The 23,237-nt window shown below is 36.9% G+C and overlaps 2 protein-coding genes across 7 annotated transcripts; one reads left to right on the top strand and one right to left on the bottom strand.

Moving 5' to 3' along the window:
• Positions 1–3,378: 3,378 nt before the first annotated feature.
• Positions 3,379–15,792, bottom strand: LOC148855078 (eukaryotic translation initiation factor 2 subunit beta-like). 6 transcript variants are annotated; one of them, XM_088986034.1, is made up of 11 exons: positions 15,646–15,792; positions 12,605–12,651; positions 10,967–11,075; positions 10,783–10,838; positions 10,652–10,700; positions 9,432–9,520; positions 8,493–8,638; positions 6,269–6,411; positions 5,929–6,014; positions 4,037–4,152; positions 3,379–3,760 (listed from the first exon to the last, which is right to left on the bottom strand). In XM_088986034.1, the coding sequence occupies exons 2-11, from the start codon at positions 12,647–12,649 to the stop codon at positions 3,706–3,708; spliced, it is 894 nt and encodes a 297-aa protein (XP_088842160.1). In that variant the 5' UTR covers positions 12,650–12,651; positions 15,646–15,792; the 3' UTR covers positions 3,379–3,705. The 6 variants fall into 6 exon arrangements, with proteins under 6 accessions (XP_088842160.1, XP_088842158.1, XP_088842159.1 ...); XM_088986032.1 differs by having other exon boundaries at positions 4,037–4,257; XM_088986033.1 differs by having other exon boundaries at positions 12,605–12,656.
• Positions 15,793–17,705: 1,913 nt separating this feature from the next.
• LOC148855079 (pentatricopeptide repeat-containing protein At5g15010, mitochondrial-like) lies at positions 17,706–19,859 on the top strand. The gene has a single exon (XM_088986030.1). The coding sequence runs from the start codon at positions 18,005–18,007 to the stop codon at positions 19,529–19,531; it is 1,527 nt and encodes a 508-aa protein (XP_088842156.1). The 5' UTR covers positions 17,706–18,004; the 3' UTR covers positions 19,532–19,859.
• Positions 19,860–23,237: the final 3,378 nt, after the last annotated feature.

Genomic DNA, 23,237 nt, shown 5'->3' on the forward strand with positions numbered 1-23,237 from the left:
CAGGTCCTTGGGGTCGGGGATGAAGGACAAATTTTATCCTTGGTGGGGATCCGAGATGGTGATGGGAGTTAATTTTAGAATTGAGGGTGGGAATGGAGATGGGGATGGGGAATATGATCCCCACTCCAAACCTGCCCAGTTGCCATTCTTAGATAGGAGTGATCGGGTGAACATTATTCCGTTGAAATGTAAAAATAAGGTAAATTTCTTAAATTTTTTATATTGTTTAGTTAATTAATTAATTCTACTTTTAATGTTTATTTATTATCTTGAACTATCTTTATTGCTTGGGAAATTGTCAAAAACTCACCACGAGTTTTTAGCATTTCTCTTAAACTCAGCGTGTCACTAACTTGACATTAAAGACACTAACGGTGGTTAATATATTACCATTTTAACCTTCATAGAAAAAAATAAAATATATGCATATATTTTAATATTTAGATATTAAAAAAATGAAAAAAAAAATCAAAAAATATTTTCAAATATAAAAATACAGAAATTATAAAGAATAGTCCAACGGGCTGGCCCCGCCTGGTCTGATCTAAGTCGGGCTTGGATAAGATTTTAATCCCACAGGCTCAAGCTCGGGCCTAAAATATCGGTCCTGACATTTTTTAGGTTGGGCTCAAGCTTTCTCAAAAAGCCAGGCCCGAGCCTGAGCCCGACTTGATAATGTATTATATTAATAAAAATATATTTTATATAATAAAAATATATATATAATATATTTTCTTCTATTTTTTCAAATAACAATGAGACCTTTCATTTTTTTTAAATTTTGAAGTCTTTTAGTATAAATAAAACAACTTTTAATTAAATTAAAAAAGAAAAATCTTTTTTTCCAAATTTATATTCGGACTTTATAGTCGGGCCGACCTCAAACTCGGGCCTAAACATTTTTCTGTTAATGTAAAGATAAAACGCAGCCCGGCACATGAACAGATATACTTCCCAATATAACATTTCCTATTCCCATGTTTATCGGGTCGGTTTTGACTTTGTAGATGTTATAACTGGTCTCTACTCACCCACCACATAATTGGCTAGCTACTTGTGAAACGTAAACCACCATCCTATCCCATGTGATCTCTTCTATTAATTAACTTGATTTCTTGCCTCTTGATCTCCATTGTATTCTAATAAAAATTATTCTTGTAAACAAAGCAAGAATTGATTATTTATATGCCCAAAATAAAGGAAAAGAGCCAAGGAAATGATGTTTGCTTGCCCATACGACCAATAGAAATTATGAAGCCCGATGCTGGTTACCATAGCTGTATACAACTGGTAGTGCTTGCTAACAACTGAAAGCCAATTGTAGAAAGATTCCAAACTCAATAAATGGCTAAATGCCTCATTCGGCATTGCAACAATCCATAACAATCTTATTTGTCGAATGAAGCACCCAAAAAAATATGATTTTGAAGCCGTTATTGATTCAGATGGTCGGACCATTCGAATCGGTTTTATTCACACTTGAAATGGTTTTTTGTCAAAAATTATTGACTTGGTCAGAAACCCATTGACCTGGGCGGTTGAACTGTAGATTTGTTCAACTTAGACAGTGGGTTTTAGCTATTTTATTTTAATCCTCATTGTATCTTTTTTTTAATCTGAACAGGCCTATCTATTTGGAGGCCAAATAATTGAACCCTTGACCCAAAAACCAGTGACCAAAATGGTCTCGATTACAGTTTGGCTTTTATGAAACAATTTAGGGCAAAAGATTTAATGGAGAAGTACAGATTCGCCCAATGCAGATTTCTGATTTACGCTACAGAGCTATAAACATTTAAAAGGACCACAAATCACATTCTATGCACCAATGCCCACCCGTAAATTGACATCAATTCCAAGCTGACACCTACCCCAACAGTACTTTGAGCATATAAATTCTAACCGTGGGCTGATTGGTCATTCTCCCAAGATTTAAACCTCCCTTCTTCACATCAGAGGGGGAGTACAGTCTACTTTTAAGTGATGCATTGAGGAATCCACGTGGGGCGGCATGCCATACATCCTGGATCCCATCCCTCTAGTATAGTCTCTTATGAGCCTTCTGTTCTTTGGCAATCAATCAACGAGAGAGAGAGAGAGAGAGAGAGAGGATGTCAATATTTTGATGAAATGAATTGAGGAATCAAGAAAAAGGGATGGAATTCAAAGGAGATATAATTTTGGCAAGGGAGGCCTTAGTCCTTTGTAAAAAATTGAGGGGAGGTTTCAATATTTATGAGGAAAAAAAAAAAAACTCAACAGAGGTTGTCTTTTTTCTAAAATTTTAATGATAATACGAAGGCTCAAAGCATCATACATACAAAACTGGATTTCTACGGTTTTACACATTTTAACGACAATACTCTATTTCATTTTATTAATTATTCAGGCTGGTGTTTTAACAATAAGAATGTTAGAAATGGCTCTTTTGTTTAAACATAAAAACACCCCCTAAATCTATATAAATAGCGTTTACATGGATTTAAAAAGTAATATTTTGAAGCATTTTAGGAAACCGTGTGGATTTAAAAGCTGATATTTAGAAATATTTTAGACTTTCCATTATACAGATGAAGGTGGTATTTGGTATCATTGAGTCTTCTTAATCATGGGTATGAATCTTGTTTGATAATGTTACAGCCACCTAAGCACATGCAATGAGACACCACAAATTTTTATTTGGTGAGACATTTTTACCAATTTGTCTTGAAAAATGGCAAACTGTTGTTGTCACATCAATACCAGGTCATCCAACAGGTGCAACTTGCAAGCAATGGTGAACCAAAACAAGAAACACCACAAAAAATGTTTCACATGAACTTGACTGCCAACCAGGCAACCATCCGCGATATCTTTCCAGCATTTCGCCTTCTAGGCTTCAACACACCATGTCAAATTCCCTGTGCAAGCTATCAATGCCTCTTACGGAAGTGAACCAGGACCAGGTAGGAATGTAGGATCGCCAGGTCCACAAAAATAGTGAACTATCTTGAAAGTACGAACTACGAGGTTAGTAAGCCAAAAACGACCAATAATAGAAGCATGTTCAAGGCTCAGGTTGCCAGAAGCAGACTAATCCGCAATCAAATACGTCATCACATTATTTTATTTGGGCCACCATACACACCCATATCCGTGTGAAGACTAGAGAGTATAGATGGTCAGAAGTCAGAACCATTGAACTTGTTGTCTTGATCTAACCACAAATGAATATTTAAAAGGAGGAATCTCACAAAAGAAGCATCCCATTAGATAAACAAAGCATCGGTGGACATCACCAATTCACCATATTAACGTATCGTTTTGGACCTTGAATTCCAATAAATTAATAAGTTGATCCCCCCCCCCATATGCAAAGTTGCAAACCAAAAAGCAATATCCAAAGAATGCCATTTTCAGTTCGATTCATCTAACCCCAAAGTATAGGTTGTTACTGCTCATGTTCAACAAAATCAACAGGTTGTTCTGTTTGAGTTTTCTTACAAATATAAATATTAAAATGCTCACCATACAATACTTGAATATAATTTGCTTTCAGGCTCATCGAAGTAAATAAATCCATCTAGAGAAACAGATCAAAATTGAAAACAAAATCATAACACTGAATGTTGCAAAACTCGGTGGCAAGTTTGTGGACATTCCAGGGAAAAACCACCCCTTGATGAGAAAACTACCGAAATTAAGTCCCCCCAGCTTTTCTGCGGCCTACAAGAGCAACAAAACCAGCTTTGATTGGAGCAACAGACCGCCCAGAGCCACACTGCAAAAGAAAAGAAATTATAAGCAGGGTGACGTGCAGTCAAGCACAAGTGAAATGGTTGTATTATGCAGCTTTAAATAGGCTGCACAGAACAGGAGTAGGGCTCGTTTTCAATTAGGTTTACAAGGAAAACAAAATAAAGACCCATTTTCACGTATGAGAAACCAGCTTCATAGTGAATTTAATAGTTGCCATATAGGAGGTCCAAAAGGGTTGAAATAAATATTTTACTCTATAGTCTATGCTCTATTAAGTAACAAAGAGAATAAGAGATACACTTCCCCAGATGAGGCCTCAGAAGTACTGAGGTTTTTCTTATCATGCTTGAGATCAAACGATGTCAGCAAATATTGACGATCATCATCGACCTCCAAAGGAAGAAGACAACTAAACTGCATACATAAATAACTATTAGGCCTCGTCCATCTCCAGGAGAAGCATGTAGGTTCAAGAACCTGCACAACTGAAGAAGCCTTGTCCCAACCACAGGGATTTGGCTACATGAATCCAGATTAGTCATCCCACTCTATCAAGGGGTTGATAACACCAAGTGTTCCGTATCTTAAAACATCAAGAACCATGATTCCGTAAGCATAGTTTCAGAATGTTCTAGAAAACCGACAATGCTTTTCTTTTTGGCCAAAGGGGGGCACAAACAAGATCATCACCTTAACCATATAATCTACATTTAGCCCCCTGTACTTTTTTTTTTTTTTTGCAATACTGAGTAGCTCCTTGGTACTTTCATATCATAACAAATAGCATTTCCATCACAAATCCATAAAGGAGTTGGCAGTACATGAATATGCATTGTCAGACATTTCTATTTTCAGAAGACAATTTTGCTCTTTAACCACTTTATCCATTTAATGTTACAGAAAGAGAAAATTTTTGGAAAAATAATAGAATTTCATTTAATGTTACTGAATTAAACCCAAAATTAAAAAAAAGGCTTGCAAATTATTCAAACTATCCAAATGATGTACTATGATTCCATCAAATCGTCCAAATGATCTATCCAATCAACACAGATATCTAGACCGTCAAAGTGGCCTCCTGGATCAGTGAATTAATCTCAACCATCCAAATGATGTACCAAAATTTCAACTGATTCAGGCTTGTCCAAAGAATACACCAAAGTACAAAACCAACCCAAAAATCTTGTCAATTTAAGTAATGTTCCAAGAATTCATCAAATCTCAGCCATCCTAGTGTAAAGCACTAAAGTTTCTAAAAATGAAAGCCAAATAAAATGATATAAAAAATAAACCAAATATCCAGACTTCACAATAGCCTCCACTGGGAATTATAGTCAAATACTAAGATCTCCCATCAGGGTTTACCTATTAATTTACTTATCCCTTTTTACACCACCTTGTATATCATATGAAGTTATGGACAAAAATAACCTTAAGGCTCGATTTGGGAAGAGTGCAAATACAAGGTTTTATACCATACATATTTGTATTTGCCTCTTCCCAAACCAAGCCTATGACAAATGCATAGACAATAATACAAAATACAAGGTTTTGCACTCTACATATTTGTATTTGTACCCTATGACAAATGCTCGATTTTTTTTTCTCGAACAAAGATAAGGCATGAATGAAAAGTTTAAAACAGGTTCGGTGGAAGGAAAATTGAGATGCTAAAACTGCATTTAATGCTTATAAATGAGGGTACTGCTATCAATTCCAAAACATATATTTTGCAGGCAAAACTAATATTTTATTATTAAAGGCATTTTGGTATACTTATTTCTGTCCCTTTTGTTAACAAACCCCATGTAGTTTCATGGTCAAAGGGGTTTACAAGTTAGTAGGATAACTCAAAGGGCGGTATAAGTATTTGACCAAAACCTTTGGGGAGATTTAAGTCATTACCTTTATATGAAAATACAAGGTGCCAAGTGTCACAAAAAATAATACAGAGGCTAAATGTCATAACCCTCCAAATTACAGGATTCCTTGTAATCTTCATAAAAAATCACTAATCATCTAGCAGTTTCCCCTGACCAGTGAGTCAAACTACATATGCATGTCCTTAAAATACACAGCCATAAACACAGTGTGGCCACCAATAATAGCACTGTGGCTGCCTGGGAAAACGATTGCCCCTATTTACAACTATGGAAACAAATCAAGTAAAACATAACATAAGGTCATTACCTGTTCACAACGAAGAAAGAACAGGCGGTTCTCCTTTGTAAGAATAGTGTCTGGACTTTTGCAGCCATTGCAAATGACATATTCATCTGAGGAAATGTAAATGATTGGATATTCAAAAACCATATATAAAAGCAGTAAAAACTGAAAGCTTTCTGATCTATCATAAAAACTTTGTAAATATTCATGGAACAGATTTCTTTTTCATATTGAAGAACAGAGAGAACAGCATACACTACATGTAAAAACTGACTCATAATGGAACTGGTTAACATTGACCAGATACACGACCAATGACTCAAACAAAGAACAATCATTCAGACGAATAAATAAAGAATCTTACTGATGTATCTTCGCAGGATCCCCTCAAAATTCTTAGGAGCAAACCTTCCCTTAACAACCAATCTTTGTTGTCCATCAAGAGATCCACTAGTTCCCATTTCAGCAAGTAAGAAGTTCATAACATGCTCTGGTTGCCTATGCATCCTGGAATTGTAGAAGTACCAACAACATGATTATTATATATGCCAGAATTATCTGATATGTTAATTTTAAGGAAAAAAAGACATCTAGTCACTGCACAAAGAAACCAAACAGAAAGCATCTGCCACACATCCCACATTTAAAATAGACATGGGCAGCGTCCTATAGATAGAAAAAGCATCTTGAATAAGTACTATCAATGATTAGGGCACCAGATTAACAGAAAGTGGAAAAAATGGATAGGCTCCCAATAACATCCACGTACTATACACAAATACAGTAAAAGTTTGAACTTCTTGAAACATAGAAGTACATCTACATTCTTTATTTCCTCTAAAGGCCATTACCAAAACCTGGTCCCAGCTATCAGGGGTCTTGGGAAGGGTGGACCTGATATGGCCCAAAACTTAAACATTTTTAGACAAAGTGGTGGCCCTTTGAATCGACATTCTCAGATTTCTTAATTTCCTCTATAAAAATAAATTCTTACTGATCCATTTTTGGGCTGAGAAAGTATAAAGTATGTTCATTCAACAAAGTTTTCAACAGCAATTTCTCAGTAAAGAAGATACATCTTATACATCTAGAGTCACTTTGCACAGATAAATAAATGCCTAGCTAGACAAGTCAAAACTCAAAAGTAGAGATAAAAAGGAAAGCACACTATGCATGGTCAAAAAATTACAGCGAACCCAGAATACAAAGTCTCAAAACTCAAAAAACACCATAGTTGAACAAACAAATAACAGAGGAACGTCAAGAAAAAAGTAAGATATAAAAATATGCGGCCTAATAGTGATCCTTAGAAGGATCATGACTATCTGTTTTTAACCATCCTACATCCTACAAATGCAGGCCATGCTATTATGCCAAAACCAAATGGATAATATCATCAAACCCTAAAATTTTGGAACTCCTTGGTACTTCCTCTCAATTCACCATCACCAGCTCTCTTGAACTTCTCCCTTGTAAGACTCAGACTGGATTGGACAGTTGAACTGGTGACCCAGTGATCCAGACCGTTCTGAGTCATGGTTAAATACTTAAATATCAGTTATAGGTTTGACTGGGCTAATTGCCAGGTTAACCAATAAAAACCATGACCCAGTCAGCATGCCAGTTTTAGGTCCAGTCCGAGTCTTACAACAACAATTTCTCTTTTTTTCAAGATAAGAAACAAGATCAAGAACTTTTAATAGTTGTAGGAAAATGTGCATGATATAGTATACCAATCAAAAGAAAAAGAAACAAGACATTATAGCTTACAAGTATAGCATCATGAATAATCAAATTTCCTAATTTATCAAACAAAATCAAATTCCCCCAAACCGTTGACTCAGTCAACCACCCATCAACCAGGACAACCGAACCATTAAGTTGTCTGACCTATTCAGCAGGTCACCAGTTCTTTTTTATAATTTTAGCATTTATGGCATAATGGTTTGACTTCTTGATACATTGTTTGCATTCTTATGTTCTTCCTGTATAGATTGTAAAGCTTAAAAAATAACCACTAAAGAGTGAAGAGTTTTCTGATTTAAATAAAAAAAAAAAAAGTGTTTGAACTCTTGACCTGAACAGTTGAACCAATGGCCAGGAAGGGGAAACAGATCAGCATCTGGGCCAGGTTTTAAAACATTGGATGGATAAACCAAATTTGGTATTATGGTGCTAGTATAAACCAAAATTCCATTATGGTCCAATTATGAACCAAGGCTTTGCAATATTTGATTGAATGCAACTTTGCATATTCCATTGAGTCAATGACTACAAAAATTCCCAAGGAATTCACAAGAGGAATGCCTCCAAAAATGGTCCATTTGTACATCCTAGCCAGTTTTCCAAATGAATCCCATGGGTACATATTGAGAAGTCAATGATTTCAATTGACTTCTGAATAATTGAATTTTAATTTATTAAGTGTTCTAACAATTGATATTCCCACAAAAAATTGAAATTCAATTTCCTGATCTGTATCATTAATTTTTGTAAATTTGTGAAGTTAGATATTCCCCCATTTCATGACCTGTATGGCAAAAAGTATTTATCAAAAAGAACAAGAGATTATAAGAAAAAGATCATACGTCTTGCATAAATCCATAAAGTTCACAAAGACTGTCTTTTTTGTGCCTTCCCGTAGGACTTGTGGCGGCCTCATCACTGTCCTACGCCTATCTCCTGCAAGTTCTGGATTATTTTCTCTCAGAATATTGAAAACTCTCCCCAGAAGCTGCAGTTAAGACAGCAGACATCTTTAGTTTGTACAAAAGACATTAGGCACATAAGTAACCATCACAAAAAGCATACACAAAATTCCTTTGGCAACTTGTAGCATCCTACAAGAATTCTTAAAATTTCTGCCCTCCTTGCAGGCTTGCACATAATTTATAAATGACATTTAACTGAAATCTACTAAGCAAAACCAAAAGAAAAAGAAAAACAATTCCTGGAATACAAAACCCCTCTAATCCTATAAATAAAAGCACATGAATGTAATAATACAAGTACTGCAGAGGGGTATTCAGTATTTTGTTGATTTTCAGCAATCATTGTAGAAGCAATATTTCAATCATCTGAACAAGAAGTTAACAAAAAAATCAACTAATATCAACTGAAATTACCATTCAGGATTGGACCATAATAAAATCACCTATAACAAATAAATAATAAAATTAAAAAAAAAAACTATAAGTTTTTTATCAACTTAACCAGAACATATATATACCCACTGTCGTTAAACCAAGACTTTGTTGGCCAATATGTATACCTTTGTTTTCTTAAAACAAAATTCCTGTATTCACAATTCCATTTATATATGGCATTGAAAGCAATACTCTAAAAGCACAAAACAAAATAAAATACAAGTGTTTCACAGTTTGCTATGTTGCAGTATTCTAAAAACACATAAAAATCCAGGAAAACCTAAATATCATAGCAACTGAATTTCAAAGAAACTAAGAACTTTTTTTTGATAGGTAAAGAAACTAAGAACTTCTAGATACATAGTAAGTGAAAATACCAACCTCTTCGTATTCATAGTCTCGATCGGTTCCTTCCCAGGGATATTGCTTTAGCACAATCCCCTCCCCTTCTTCATCTTCTGCTACATGGCCTAAAAGTTGAAGAATATCATTTGCTGTATATGACATACCACAATAATATAATGGGAACAATATCACTAACTTAGAGAGGGAAAAGTTCTCATAATGCAAACTAGATGTTGAGTTGTTCAGGGGTGAAAGTCCAGTGCTTTAAAAACTCAGTAATCCAGCTTCATTATTAAATCAGCTGTAAACCATCAGATTCGTGATTCACCAGAATGAGTCATAAACATCAGGTACTAACTTGACAACATGACCACATTGATGGCCAACCAATTGTATATCCAGCTTCATTATTAAATCAGCTGTAAACCATCAGATTCGTGATTCACCAGAATGAGTCATAAACATCAGGTACTAACTTGACAACATGACCACATTGATGGCCAACCAATTGTATATCCTTTTTTTCAGTAACTGATAGTTTTTATTGATAGCATGAGAAATGTACAAAGCATGTTACAGATCGGTATGTGAGATTTTATATTTTACTTCCTTACAATAGAGCCAGCTCATTGCTGCTGTCAAAATTTTCTCTTATGTTAAAGGCTACCCACCCTAAATCAATGTTTGCCTGTTTACTCCCCTTCAAACCAATGAATCCGTAATGAAGTTTGCAGCATGAGTTATTCAAAATAATTCTGCTTCCACGGAATTGGCTAGCTGTCTTAATTCCTTGGTTTGATTTCTTAGATGCCACGGCCTTTCCGGTTCTCCATTCAGCCAGCTAAAAACTACCTAGTCTCCTTTTATGATCAGATTTCAAAAGCCTGATGCCCTTGCCAGTTTGAGTCCTCAAAACAGCTTGCAACTCTGCTGTTATTTACTATTTTATCATTTTTTAAATGGACGTTTCCCTTTTGGAAGGAACAATAAATTATTTTCCTATATACCGTATTCATTAATTACTAGATGCATTATTTTTCCTGTATTTTTAACAATTACTCCAGTCTCCAACTCACTAGTTTGTAGCCAAACTCTCTATCCAATTGACTCAGTTCGAGTATCAACCCAAAAACACTGGGATGGGCTCATTAAACAAGTTGCACATACAACATACAAAAGCAAAACTTCTCATTTTAGTTAACATTAAAATTAAAACAACATACATAATAGTTAGTTAAGCTAAACATGGTTCTTACCATCCAAATTCTCTTCACCATTCTCCTCACTAAGGAAATCAGTCTCCACCTGTATATACCACAATACATATCATTTGACGCAAAGAAAAAGGTGCATAGACCATTTATGTGAATACTTAAGCACCAATTACCAGTTTCTTTTTTTTCTTTTTCAAACCAGCAAAAGTGTTTTCCACTCCATCAGAAACTGCACTTGAAGAATCTCATAAATTCAAAGAAGTAATACATCAAAAAAATGAAGCATACAATACTTCAAAACCACACTCTCAAGTTCCTAATAAAGAACAATTCATAGTTGCTGATTCAAATGAAGACCTGATAAATTCTCTGTTTTTTCAGCTAACTCATCAACAGATTCATCTGCAGGGTCCTGAACTACAACCTTCTTCTTCTTTTTCTTCTTTGTTGGGTCAAATGGGGCAAGCTGCAAAAATGAACGGATTCATGAAACACTTAGGACATTAAATATCAACAAATATAACAGCATAACAAATAAGACAGTTGTACAAAGAGAGGATCCAGCTAAAAAATAAAGAAACCAATGCAACTTACAGCATGTCAAATATATGTTTCTACAGTCTTTACCAAAGAAGTGGAACACAATGGCTTTTGCTGTCCAGGACAGTTTTCTTTAGCCTTTGCAAAACTTTGCATACAAAGTTGTACAAAGAGAGCCATTGCTAGTACATAGATGTGGTATTAGCAAGCAGCTGTGCACCAAAGGTTGGTTCAGAGATCTGGACTCAGTGATTTCGTGTTGTAGAAATGAAATGAAGAAGTTTACCTGGTTAATGCAGCAGATGAATCTAAGTGTACAATGGGTGGGGAGAGAGGCTAATGCTTTGGCTGATTCATTAGCTAAGCAAGGGGTGATTAGGGATCAGTTGTATTGGGCGCAACTGTAATTCTGTACTAGCTGTGTTCTAACAGTGAGGCTGCATCTCGCGCCTCCCTGTGGAATGCTTGTAACGATGCATATCTTTATGATTTTCAATAAATTTTAATGATCTGTTACTAATCAAAAAAATATGCACTTATGCACAAGAAGTGGCACACATGCCTCTATTAGTCATTAAGAAATATAAAATTAAAGGAAATTCTTCCAAATCCACGAAATATTTTATCAGAAATAAGTTAGGACCAAGTACATCCATGCTTTCACACAATAAAGTACAAGGGCTGGGTTTAAAAACAAAACAAGAGCACAATATCAAAGCCCATAAAATTTCAAGAGATGCCAAGTGTCAAGCAATGTTTTAAAACGAGGAAGCGTAACGCAAGGCGTTCCATTACCTAGAGGCGTGAGGCGTAAGCCTCCTTAAGAGGAGAGGAGTTAGGAGGAAGGGGAGGAGGATGAAGAGGAAGGGGGGATCTCATTTTTTCTTTATTTTTAATAAAAATCTTTTATATTTAGAAGAATAAAGATGCATAACATTACTTGAAGGGGGGGGGGGGGGGACTTGTCGAACCGGAGTGAGACCCCCTACCTCAAAAAAAACAAATTGAGCTGGTATCAAAAAGGGGGCGGGGGGGTCACCCCCCCAGCCAAGGGGGTAGGGGGCAAACCACCTTCTTTCCCCTTATCTTTTCTTCTCTTCCTTTCTTGTTCTTTTCTTTCCTTTTCTCTTTTTTCTTCTCTTTCTTTTTCTTTCCCTTCCCTTTCTTTTCTTTCCTTTTCTTTCTCTTCTTTTTTCTTTTTTTTTGTCTTTTTATATAAGATGTGCATGAGGCACATGAGGTGCACGCCTCTAGCATGCCTCATGAAAAAAGCGCATGAGGCGCACGCCTCAGAGGTGTTAGCGCCTCTGGCATACACCTCAAGTTGTTTTGGGAGCACCTCGCCTGGAGGCACACCTCCAGGCGTACGCCTCCCACGCCTTTTAAAGCACTGGTGTCAAGCAACCATGCATCAGTAAAGTTAAAAGGAAGAGGTAATGAAAAATTTACACTTACTTCTGGCACATCATCTTTCAGTTCAACAGAAGCATCCTCGGCCATATCTATTCTAAATCAAACAAAAGAAAGCAAGAAGAATGAGAAAAAGGAAAACAAAACCAAAAAGGATTATAAAATTAAACAAAATTAACAATGAATTCCCCATGATGGTGAACATTGCAGCATCAATCCACCCCAAAACTGAACTTTTATTGTCTATAAATGAAGCAAGGGAAACATGCAGTGCCCTTGCAGAGTAAAAACTAGTAGAATGCACAAATGGCCATCTTTTTTTTACTCATGATAGGATGCACAAACAACTTCAAACTTGAAACAGCAATAAATTCAATTGAAAACATAAGATTCTTCTCTAAAGCATGAAGAAAGACCATAACAGCACTAAAGTACTTAGAAACAAATAAAAATAAAATCATCATTCATTCTCAATCCACATTATTTATGAGAGTTTGAACCCATAATTCTAAAGCAGAAGTGAAGAAACTCCATAGAGAGAGAGAGAGAGAACAAAACCTCCACACCCAACAGATGTATTTCTACAATACCAATAAAAAAGATGCAGTTCTACAATACTAATTAAAAAGGATGTATTTCTACAATCAGCTAAACTTGGAAAATATTGTCTTGATGGGATAACAAAACCTAATTACCTTTAGGCCCCCTTCGTTTACAAATTTCTCACTTACCCGGGTAAGTGCACTTACCAAGGTAAATATTTCCTGGTAACACTTACCCATGTTCTTTTGATTCTCAGGTAAGTAATATAATGACCCTTTTACCCATTAAAAGCTAATTTTGAAAAGAAAAAACTTGTCCCATCATGTTTTATAAACTTTTCCCTCGAGTGGGAAAGTTACTTACCCACCTAGAAGATGGATAAGTTTTACTCGGGTAATGAATTCTTTACCCACAAAGCGGATTTCAAGCTGAACAAAACACAGAAGACCCCTTGACCGTCTCTGGAACCCGCGAGAGCGGATGTTGGTAATCATTGCATACAAAGAAGAAAAAGGTTGGGGGAATTTGAGGGATACGTCAAAAAGGGTTTTGGGACTTATTCGGTATATTGAAAATTGTCATATGACCAAAATATCCTTCGCATGGGCTGCCTGTGTCAATGGCCATACGGGCAGAAAAGAAAAGGACAAATTTTTTTAACTACCCTTAATGATTTAATTAATTGACTAATTTTATCCTTATTATTTACAAATCATCTTAAATTATCCCAAATTTTTTAACAATTGATATCACCAAAAACCCTATCCAGTAAAAAGCAAAATATCGAATGTATCCTTTATTATTTCTCAAATTTTCAAAATAAAATCTAATTAATAAAAATTTTAAAATAATAAAACCGATTTTTCATTGAGACAACAAGAATGAAAAAGGGGAAGTGGTTCAAAGGATCTTACGGCAACGCAAGACCAAAGAGTGGGAAGAAGATCGAGAGGATCAATGACAAGGTCGACAAAATAGCGGGTTGGGCATTCTTATGAACAGCCCTAAATAGTTCATTCACGTCCTCCTCTCAACATAGCGACAAAATAGCGGCAACAATTCCCACATCCACTCGAAAGCTTACTCACGTCATCTCCGCCTTTTCTCCTTCCTTGCTCTACTCTATCATCTCCGCCCCTGTTTATAGCCACCATCATCCTGTCGTTGTAAATAGCATTTTTATCTCTCTTTTTCATTTAAATCTGCTTGGTTTTGTAGGTGTTTGGAATGAGTGTATGATTATGATCAATGTAAAATTCCATTTCGGTTCAATTTTGCTTATTTTTGAATGAAATAGAGTTTTACATTGATAATCAATATAAAACATCATCAAGCATAAAGTTTTATATTGATAATCGATATAAAAACTATGTTAATTTTATCAATGTAAAATTTTACACTCTTCAACCTATTGTGTTTTTCAAAAAGCAACGATCACTTTCACGGTTTAGTATAAAACATTATTAATGTATTTTTACAGCGATGATATTTTACACTAATTCCAAACGCAACCCTCATCTAAAGAGTCCACAGCCCCATCATCCAACTATTTTAATGCCATTCCTCTTCCATCACCACAACAGACTCAATATTAGTTTTATCAACAGCATAAATCCTTTCTACTCTCCAGCTCAATAAAACTTTTTCTTGCAAGCTCATCATATTTTCTAGACAACCATCAATTTATTTAAACACATTGTCGACAACATATGTAACCTTTATCTTCAAAAAACACCATACATAACCTTAATTTGATTGGATGTGGATACGAATAAACTGAATCAGTAATTAGTTATTATGAGACACATAAACCTCCACATTCAGTTTAAGGGATTCTTTTATTTTTTTCCCCCCTTCTTGTCCGGTTCATTCACATACAATTTTTCATACTCGATTCATCTGCCAAATCCCACACTATCATCTACTGTAACTAGAAAAGTAGGATAGTTAAGCAGTAGGTTTCCCTAGAATTCTAGTTGTTGACATCATCATAAAATCCTGGTCAGCAATTATTCTTATACTCTTGAAGTTACTTTAGGAAGCTTTAGCTATAACCGAACTTCAAACAGCAACTTTTCATCAGCCTAAATTCACACAAACGAACTGCCTCTGAAAGCCCACCCTGAACAGCAAGGTTATTCCACGCTATGGGTCCAACCAAGCCAACCCAAAAGCGCTCTCATAAGAGATAAAATAGTGACATAAGTTGAGGCAAATATGAGTAATTAAACGTGTGAATGTAAGAATAAGTATCACTAGATAAAGTACACCGAGAGTCCCGCGTCCCGCCCACACAAAAGAATCGCATAGCCGCGATTGTAAAGAGATTTAGAGGACAGAATATTGGGTAAAACCAACAAATTTTCAACTGATTTTGTGCAAGAAAATGAATGACAGATAAAAAAAAAATCACTCTTTCACTACTTCTCTCCCGCAATTATCTCAAGGAAGAAGAATAACAAATATCATCCAAAAATCCAGATTCCAGATTTAAAAAGTATATATATTAAAAAGGATTGATTGGGGTAGGAAGAAATAAATACCTTTCGGAGGTGCTGAAGAACAAAGCAGATTTCAAGCTGAACAAAACACAGAAGACCCCTTGACCGTCTCTGGAACCCGCGAGAGCGGATGTTGGTAATCACTGCATACAAAGAAGAAAAAGGTTGGGGGAATTTGAGGGATACGTCAAAAAGGGTTTTGGGACTTATTCGGTATATTGAAAATTGTCATATGACCAAAATATCCTTTGCATGGGCTGCCTGTGTCAATGGCCATACGGGCAGAAAAGAAAAGGACAAATTTTTTTAACTACCCTTAATGATTTAATTAATTGACTAATTTTATCCTTATTATTTACAAATCATCTTAAATTATCCCAAATTTTTTAACAATTGATATCATCGAAAACCCTATCCAGTAAAAAGCAAAATATCGAATGTATCCTTTATTATTTCTCAAATTTTCAAAATAAAATCTAATTAATAAAAATTTTAAAATAATAAAACCGATTTTTCATTGAGACAACAATAATGAAAAAGGGGAAGTGGTTCAAAGGATCTTATGGCAACGCAAGACCGAAGAGTGGAAAGAAGATCGAGAGGATCAATGACAAGGTCGACAAAATAGCGGGTTGGGCATTCTTATGAACAGCCCTAAATAGTTCATTCACGTCCTCCTCTCAACATAGTGGCAAAATAGCGGCTACAATTCCCAGATCCACTCGAAAGCTTACTCACGTCATCTCCGCCTTTTCTCCTTCCTTGCTCTACTCTATCATCTCCGCCCCTGTTTATAGCCACCATCATCCTGTCGTTGTAAATAGCATTTTTATCTCTCTTTTTCATTTAAATCTGCTTGGTTTTGTAGGTGTTTGGAATGAGTGTATGATTATGATCGATGTAAAATTCCATTTCGGTTCAATTTTACTTATTTTTGAATGAAATAGAGTTTTACATTGATAATCAATATAAAACATCATCAAGCATAAAGTTTTATACTGATAATCGATATAAAAACTATGTTAATTTTATCAATGTAAAATTTTACATTCTGTTTTTCAAAAAGCAACGATCACTTTCACGGTTTAGTATAAAACATTATTAATGTATTTTTACAGCGATGATATTTTACACTAATTCCAAATGCAGCGATGATACATTATTAATGTATATATCCCCGCTGCCACGATTAGCATCATATTCTTCTCGTTTTCTTGACAAGTTTCATTGTCGTCAATGGAGACGGGCAAAAGGTTTTTCATTGTTTCTTCCATTAATCATCTCTTCTAATTGCACTCTTTCAATTTCATGATTTAAATGCAGTCACCGCAATTGATGTGTGCAGAATTTTTGTCCGCTCGGATTGGGTCTAACAGCATTTATGTATTCAGATTGACTCTGCTGTATAGACAACAGAATTTCTGTATTCAGATTTGGGTCTACCAGCTACAGTTCAGAGTTGAGCAATCAGACTCTGCTCAGAGAGCATTCTAAGGATAAAGCAACTCCTGCGTCTTAAACAATCCGACTCTGCTCAACTCAGCGGCAGGGATGATGGCGGCTTTAGGAATTGTTTTTGCCTCATTTAAGTCGGATTGAGCAGAGTGCCTCTGTTCTCGGTTAAGCCGTTCATTAACAGCTTCAATCAAGCTGAATCCTTGAATCCAAATAAGTAGCCCACAGCAGTTTTAGTGCTCTCATCATCGTGTCAAATTGTAAGGCCGAAGGCACATCTTCACTAATCTCCATTTCTCACTAGAAATGCTTATTAACTGGTTTGATATTTTGCTTCTCTCCATCACTGTTTTTCTACCATTGCCATCCCAGACGGAGGAGCTCGGCGGGAATACTGAGATTCAGAGAGAGACAACTTCCGGCAGGAAAATAATACCGATTACCGAAGAGATTAAGAGAGAAAATCAAACCGAAGATATTCTATTCAGTTACATAAAGGGTATTATTGTCTTTTTCGTAAAACATAACCGTTACATGGTATGGCAGTGAGTAGATTGTGATATATTGTAACGGAACCCTAACGGTAGAGGAGAATTAATCAATTATTAGAAAATTTGAGGTAGTTTAAAACAATATGTAAACGATAAGATAGAGTCAGTCAATTAGTTAGAAAGGTAGTAATTTAAGAAATTTGTCCAAAAGGAAATTAACTCGCCACAAATATAATGAGGGAGATTTTAGTCATTCGAAGCCCTTTTATCTTCCGAGTTTCACCTAGACACCTACTGAACAAAATAACAAAACCTTGCTGTTCAGTTCTCTCTCTCTCTCTCTCTCTCTCTCGGTTTCTAGGGTTTCCGCCGATCGATCCATCCATCGGTAGAAAGAACAGTTAAAATTTGGATCAGCAACTTTTTAACTGTACTTTTCTGGTTTGTTTGTTCCCATGGATCGAAATAAGAAACGATCTTCTCGCGATGATGATTCTTCGAAACCGGAGCAGAACAAGAAGCGTCAATCTTCTTCCTATGCGAACCCTGCTTCCAATGAAGGTCCTGAGCAGCAAAAGCAGAACCAGCGTCAGAGTAGGCGTCCTGCCTTCATTTCGTATCTAGAATCCCCGAATTTACCTGCCAAAACCAAATTGCTCTGCGAAATCATAGCCAACACACCTTCTCCAACCGTTGAGAAGGTCCTCGAAGAGACAGGAGTTAGGGTTACGACGGGAGACGTCGAGGAGGTTCTGAAACTCTCGTATGGCTACCCATCTACTGCTGTGAAGTTCTTCCGCTGGTCCGGTTGGCAGCTCAATGACAAGCATAGTCCGTATGCATGGAACCTGGTTGTCGATTTGTTAGGGAAGAATTTATTGTTCGACGCAATGTGGGATGCAATCAAGTCCATGAAGAAGGAAGGGCTGCTCTCTTTAGCGACATTTGCTTCTGTTTTTAGCAGCTATGTGGTTGCAGACCGAGTTGAGGAGGCGATAATGACGTTTGAGGTCATGGATCAGTATGGTGTTGCTCGGGATATTATAGCATTGAATTCACTGCTCAGCGCGATATGCAGAGAAGGAAAGACAATGAAGGCAAAGGAGTTTCTTGACATTGCCAAGGATAAGATTCGACCGGATGCTGATACATACGCAATTCTATTGGAAGGTTGGGAAAATGAGAATAATGTTGCTTGTGCTCGACAGACTTTCGGTGAAATGGTGATTGATATTGGATGGAACCCAGAGAATGTACCAGCTTATGACTCGTTTCTGAATGCATTGCTTAAGGGTCATGACATTCATGAAGCGATGAAGTTTTTTGAGATGATGGCAGGGAAGAAATGTTTCCCCGGGATGAGATTCTTCAGGACTGCATTGGAAGAGTTTGTTAAATCGAACAGTGTCCGGAGTGCTAGCACCCTTTGGGAAGCAATGGTGGAGAGGAATGGTTGCAAACCTGATACCCATATGTACAATTTGATGATTACTTTGCACTGTTATCTCAACAATTATGACACTGCTTTCCGGTATTTGGACGAAATGATCTTCAATGGAGCTTTTCCAGATTCTAAGACATACAATGTGATGTTCCAGTTCTTGATTAAGTGGAGAAAGCTACGTGAAGCTTCAGCTATTTTCAATGAGATGATTAAAAATGAGTGCATTCCTAGCGAGACTAACTGTGCTTCAGCTGTTAGGATTTACTTGGATATCGGTGATCCAGTTATGGCCATAAAGATCTGGAAGTGCATGATTGAAAATGGGATGTCTGGTTTGGAAGACATTGGGAATTCGTTGGTTCTTGGGCTACGCGACCTCAATAGGCTTTCAGAGGCACGAAAGTATGCTGAGGATATGATCGAAAAGGGAGTCAAGTTGCACTCTTCAACACTTTCAAAGTTGAAAAGCAGTTTGTCCAAAATGGGGAAAGGATATCTGTATGATGAACTTCTTAGGAAGTGGAAATCTCATTCGTAGGTAGTAGGGGGGATGTAGTGTTTTTTGCTCAGAAACTGGGGGTAGGAGGGAGATGTAGTTTTGTAATTTACAAGTTCATCATTTTTCTCTTTATCTGGGTTCTCTGTAAAGTGACTTTCTCGTCCTGTTTCAGGTGAGAACTAGACTAGAAACAGTAATGCAGCGTCTTGTAACACTGGGGTGCAGTTCAACTCCCTCATTATCTAACAGCATACAGGTCTTATACCTTGAAAACATGAAATTGATTCCATCCATCCAATGAATTTCACAGGAAACTTTTCTTCCTTGGAAGCATTAAATGAAATATATCTAGATTGTGGTTTCTGCCTTTGGTTCTTCTTGCTATTTATGAATCTTTTCTATGTTTATTTTCTTTTAGCTCATTGCTTGAGAGCATACTATTTGCTTTCGGAATGCTGTTGCCGGTCTAAATAAATCTATGTTGTGGGGAAATACCAACACTAAACTGTCTTCCCGTTGTAGAGAGTTCCCCTCAGGTTTTCTAGTAGGAGGAAGGCTTATTCAAGTAACGGGGTAAGTGAACCTTACTCCAACCTCCGTGGCTGGAACTCCTTAGAGGCTGAGAAAATGGAACCCGTCCCCGTCTGGGATGACTCCATCTCCAATAACGAAAAGAAATAAGGGTCCGGAATCAGGATCGGAATGGTCTATCCCCATAGAGGAATTGAAATCAGCAGGAATGGGATTTCATTCGCAAGGGAGGGGAAGGGAATGCCATTCCCTCAAATGGGGGAATGCCAAGGAATGGGAATGGGATTCCAATTTCGCCCAACCAAACAGTTGGAATCGGAATAGTCTATTTTGATTCTGATTCCAGACCCCCATTTCTGCAAACCGAACGGGCCTAACAGTTGGTAGTATGGCATTGGCGTCCAATTGATTGATGAACAAGGCATCGGTAGGTAAAATGACTTTGTCTATATTGGAAAACAGAAAGAATGGGCAGTAAAGATACAACAAATATGATCAACCAACCTGGACTGGGAGCTTCAGCCAGTCTGGTCCACCTGTGGCATAAGTGTATGAAGGGTATTATGCAGAGTAGAGAACACTATTAAAAATATAGCCTATGTTCCTGGTAGTGGGAGCCTGTATCCTCTTCTAGTCCGGTTGTTGGAAACTTGGAACAGAAACAGACCACCAAGTGTGGATTCCCCATTTTTTGCGGTATAGCAGTAGACCAATTGTACAAATGCTGTCATTGGTGACTACTGTAAGGTAGGAAGCCAAGTTATATGATTCCCAAATTTCAGCACCATGCTTCCGTTACATTCAACAGTAGATAATTTCTATTCTTTTAGCTTATCTTTTTCTCATTACTTCCAACTCTGTTTTTTCTTCAGGAAGCATGGCTGTCCTTACAAGTTCTTGGCTGAATAAGGAACTTAGGACTGTTTGATAAGAATTGAAAGACTTAATGCTTTATCTGTTAGATGTTAAAATAATTAAATAAAAAATTGTCAAATGATATAGTCATATATACCCAAATACAGTTTCAGCCACCAAGGAACTTAGAACCTCCTCAAAAACTTCTTCACTAAAAAAAACAAAGCAACAAGTCTTGAATTAAGAAGACAGGTGGTATATGGCGAAATTCTCGTCTGACCCAGTAGCTCTCTTTCTACAAGAATGGAAAAGAGATTACATTACAATACACGGGGGCCGGGGCTTCTCGTTAAAGCCTTTGAAAAAAAACAAAGCAGAAAGCCAGAAACACAAGATGGTATAATGTTGGGCAGCCCGAGCCCAACCCGAATATTAAGAGAGCCTGAACTTTTGGCCCAGGCCTAGCCTGAGGACCTAAAATTCAAATCAGCCCGTACAAAATTGCAGGGTGGGTCAGCCCGGGCTCAGGTTGGGCCCACCTAAATTGTTCCCCTAGCAGAAACACACCATGTTAAATCTCAACTCATTATGCAAATTTAACATTGTTATAATAAACCCATAATCAAATTTGAAGTCATGCAAATATAAAATTGTTATAGTAAATACCTAATCAAATTTGAATTGAGCATTGCAAATCTAACATTGTTATAGTAATCCCCTCCTACTCAAGGTCCAAACTCCAAAGTATTAATGTTGCAAAGCATGGGCCATTATACTTTCATTTGTGAAAATTTGTGAAATTTATTTTTATCTATATCTATAGTATATATAAAAAGTGCAGATGAAGAGGAAAAGTTTTTTTTAACTAAAATAATCCTTTTATCTATACTGTATATAAAATTTGTATGTTCAAGTGTTTTATAGCAAGCAAATGGGTAACAATGGCTAACGCATCTCCATCTCCGATTTGACGTTGCTTTTCAGGTAAACAAATTCTTTGCAATTAAGGCCAACTTGGGCAAGAATTTCCTTAAAACAGTATGTTGCACCCATACTTAAGCCACAAATGACAAATGTTTGAACCTGCTGATATATTCAGGAATATGGTGCTCTTCTCTTAAAACTAGATGTTTACAGATCAAATAGCAAGTTTGGCTGGGCGTTCACAAAACCGGGGTAGGGCACTCAAAACTGGGTATTCTGGCGCCCTAGCCACCTAGGTATGTTATCATGTTTTTTCGACATGATTCTGACATCATTCCGGCTTCTTAGGTATGTTATCATTATTTTTTCCGACGTCTGTTGACCCCAAAACCGAAAGAAAAGGAAAAACAGGGGTATTCCGGCGTGAATACAGGTTGCCTGTATAAATGACAGAATTTGTTTAATGTCTGTTTTCCGGTCAATAACAGTTTTCCAATGTTATACTGACGAGGTTCTTATAAGAGGGCCTCATCTTCCCATAAGGCTAAAGCAGCGGATTAATTTGGTCCCATCGAACTCTCTGCTGAGAATATCTACAAGCTCGTAACTCAGACACAGGATTCTGAATAAGTTTGGGTATTCCCTTCCCCTTGGGCAGTACCCTTGGGAGCACGAGGAAGACGATGTCACTATCTTCGTGGAAGTGTTGAAAGCGGGTCTTCAGTTCCCCCTTCATCCACATATTCCTGATGTGATGAACTATTATAACATTAGCTTAAGTCAACTTCATCCTAACTCCATTAGGACCCTAGTCAACACCATCCCATTTTGTCAACTTCCCCCTAGATGTTAATGCCTTCGCCAACATATGTCATATAAAAAAAATCCTTCCAACTGTCCCGAGATGTACAATTATTACTTGTCCTACCACCCTGAGTATAAGCCATTGAATGATTTCCCCTCCAAAGTACCATCTTGGAAGATGATGTATTTCTTCCTTGACCAAAGTAGTAGATGGTCATTCTTGATGATCTGGAGAGAGGGAGTGAGGGACACTAGGGAATAAACTTTGAGTGAGCGGATGTAGATGAGGGTGCAGGTCCTAGTGGATCGAAAGTCAATGCTGAGTGAGCACTTGGTTGAGGAGAAGCTGATCTAGGCTGGGGTTGAGTCCTCCAGGTAAGTCGTTGTCTCATGCTTGGGCATTTCCCATCTTTTTCTTCTTTACTTTATCTCCTCTCCTCTTTTTTTTTTTCCTCCAGTTTGGCTCACCCTTAGATTTCTCATGTAGGAAATATGTCGGGTATGCCAACTTCCGGGTTGTTCCATGCCATTAAGAGGAAAAAGAGGAAGGTGGCCCACCAAGAGGCACCTCAGGTCGTTGCTCTAGAAACCGTTGTGCGAAGTGTTGAGGTCGTGTCAGTAATTATCCTAG

Source organism: Nelumbo lutea, chromosome 4 (genome assembly GCF_056320005.1).
Source record: "Nelumbo lutea isolate HS-2025 chromosome 4, American lotus-T2T, whole genome shotgun sequence".
NCBI classification, from domain to species: domain Eukaryota; kingdom Viridiplantae; phylum Streptophyta; class Magnoliopsida; order Proteales; family Nelumbonaceae; genus Nelumbo; species Nelumbo lutea.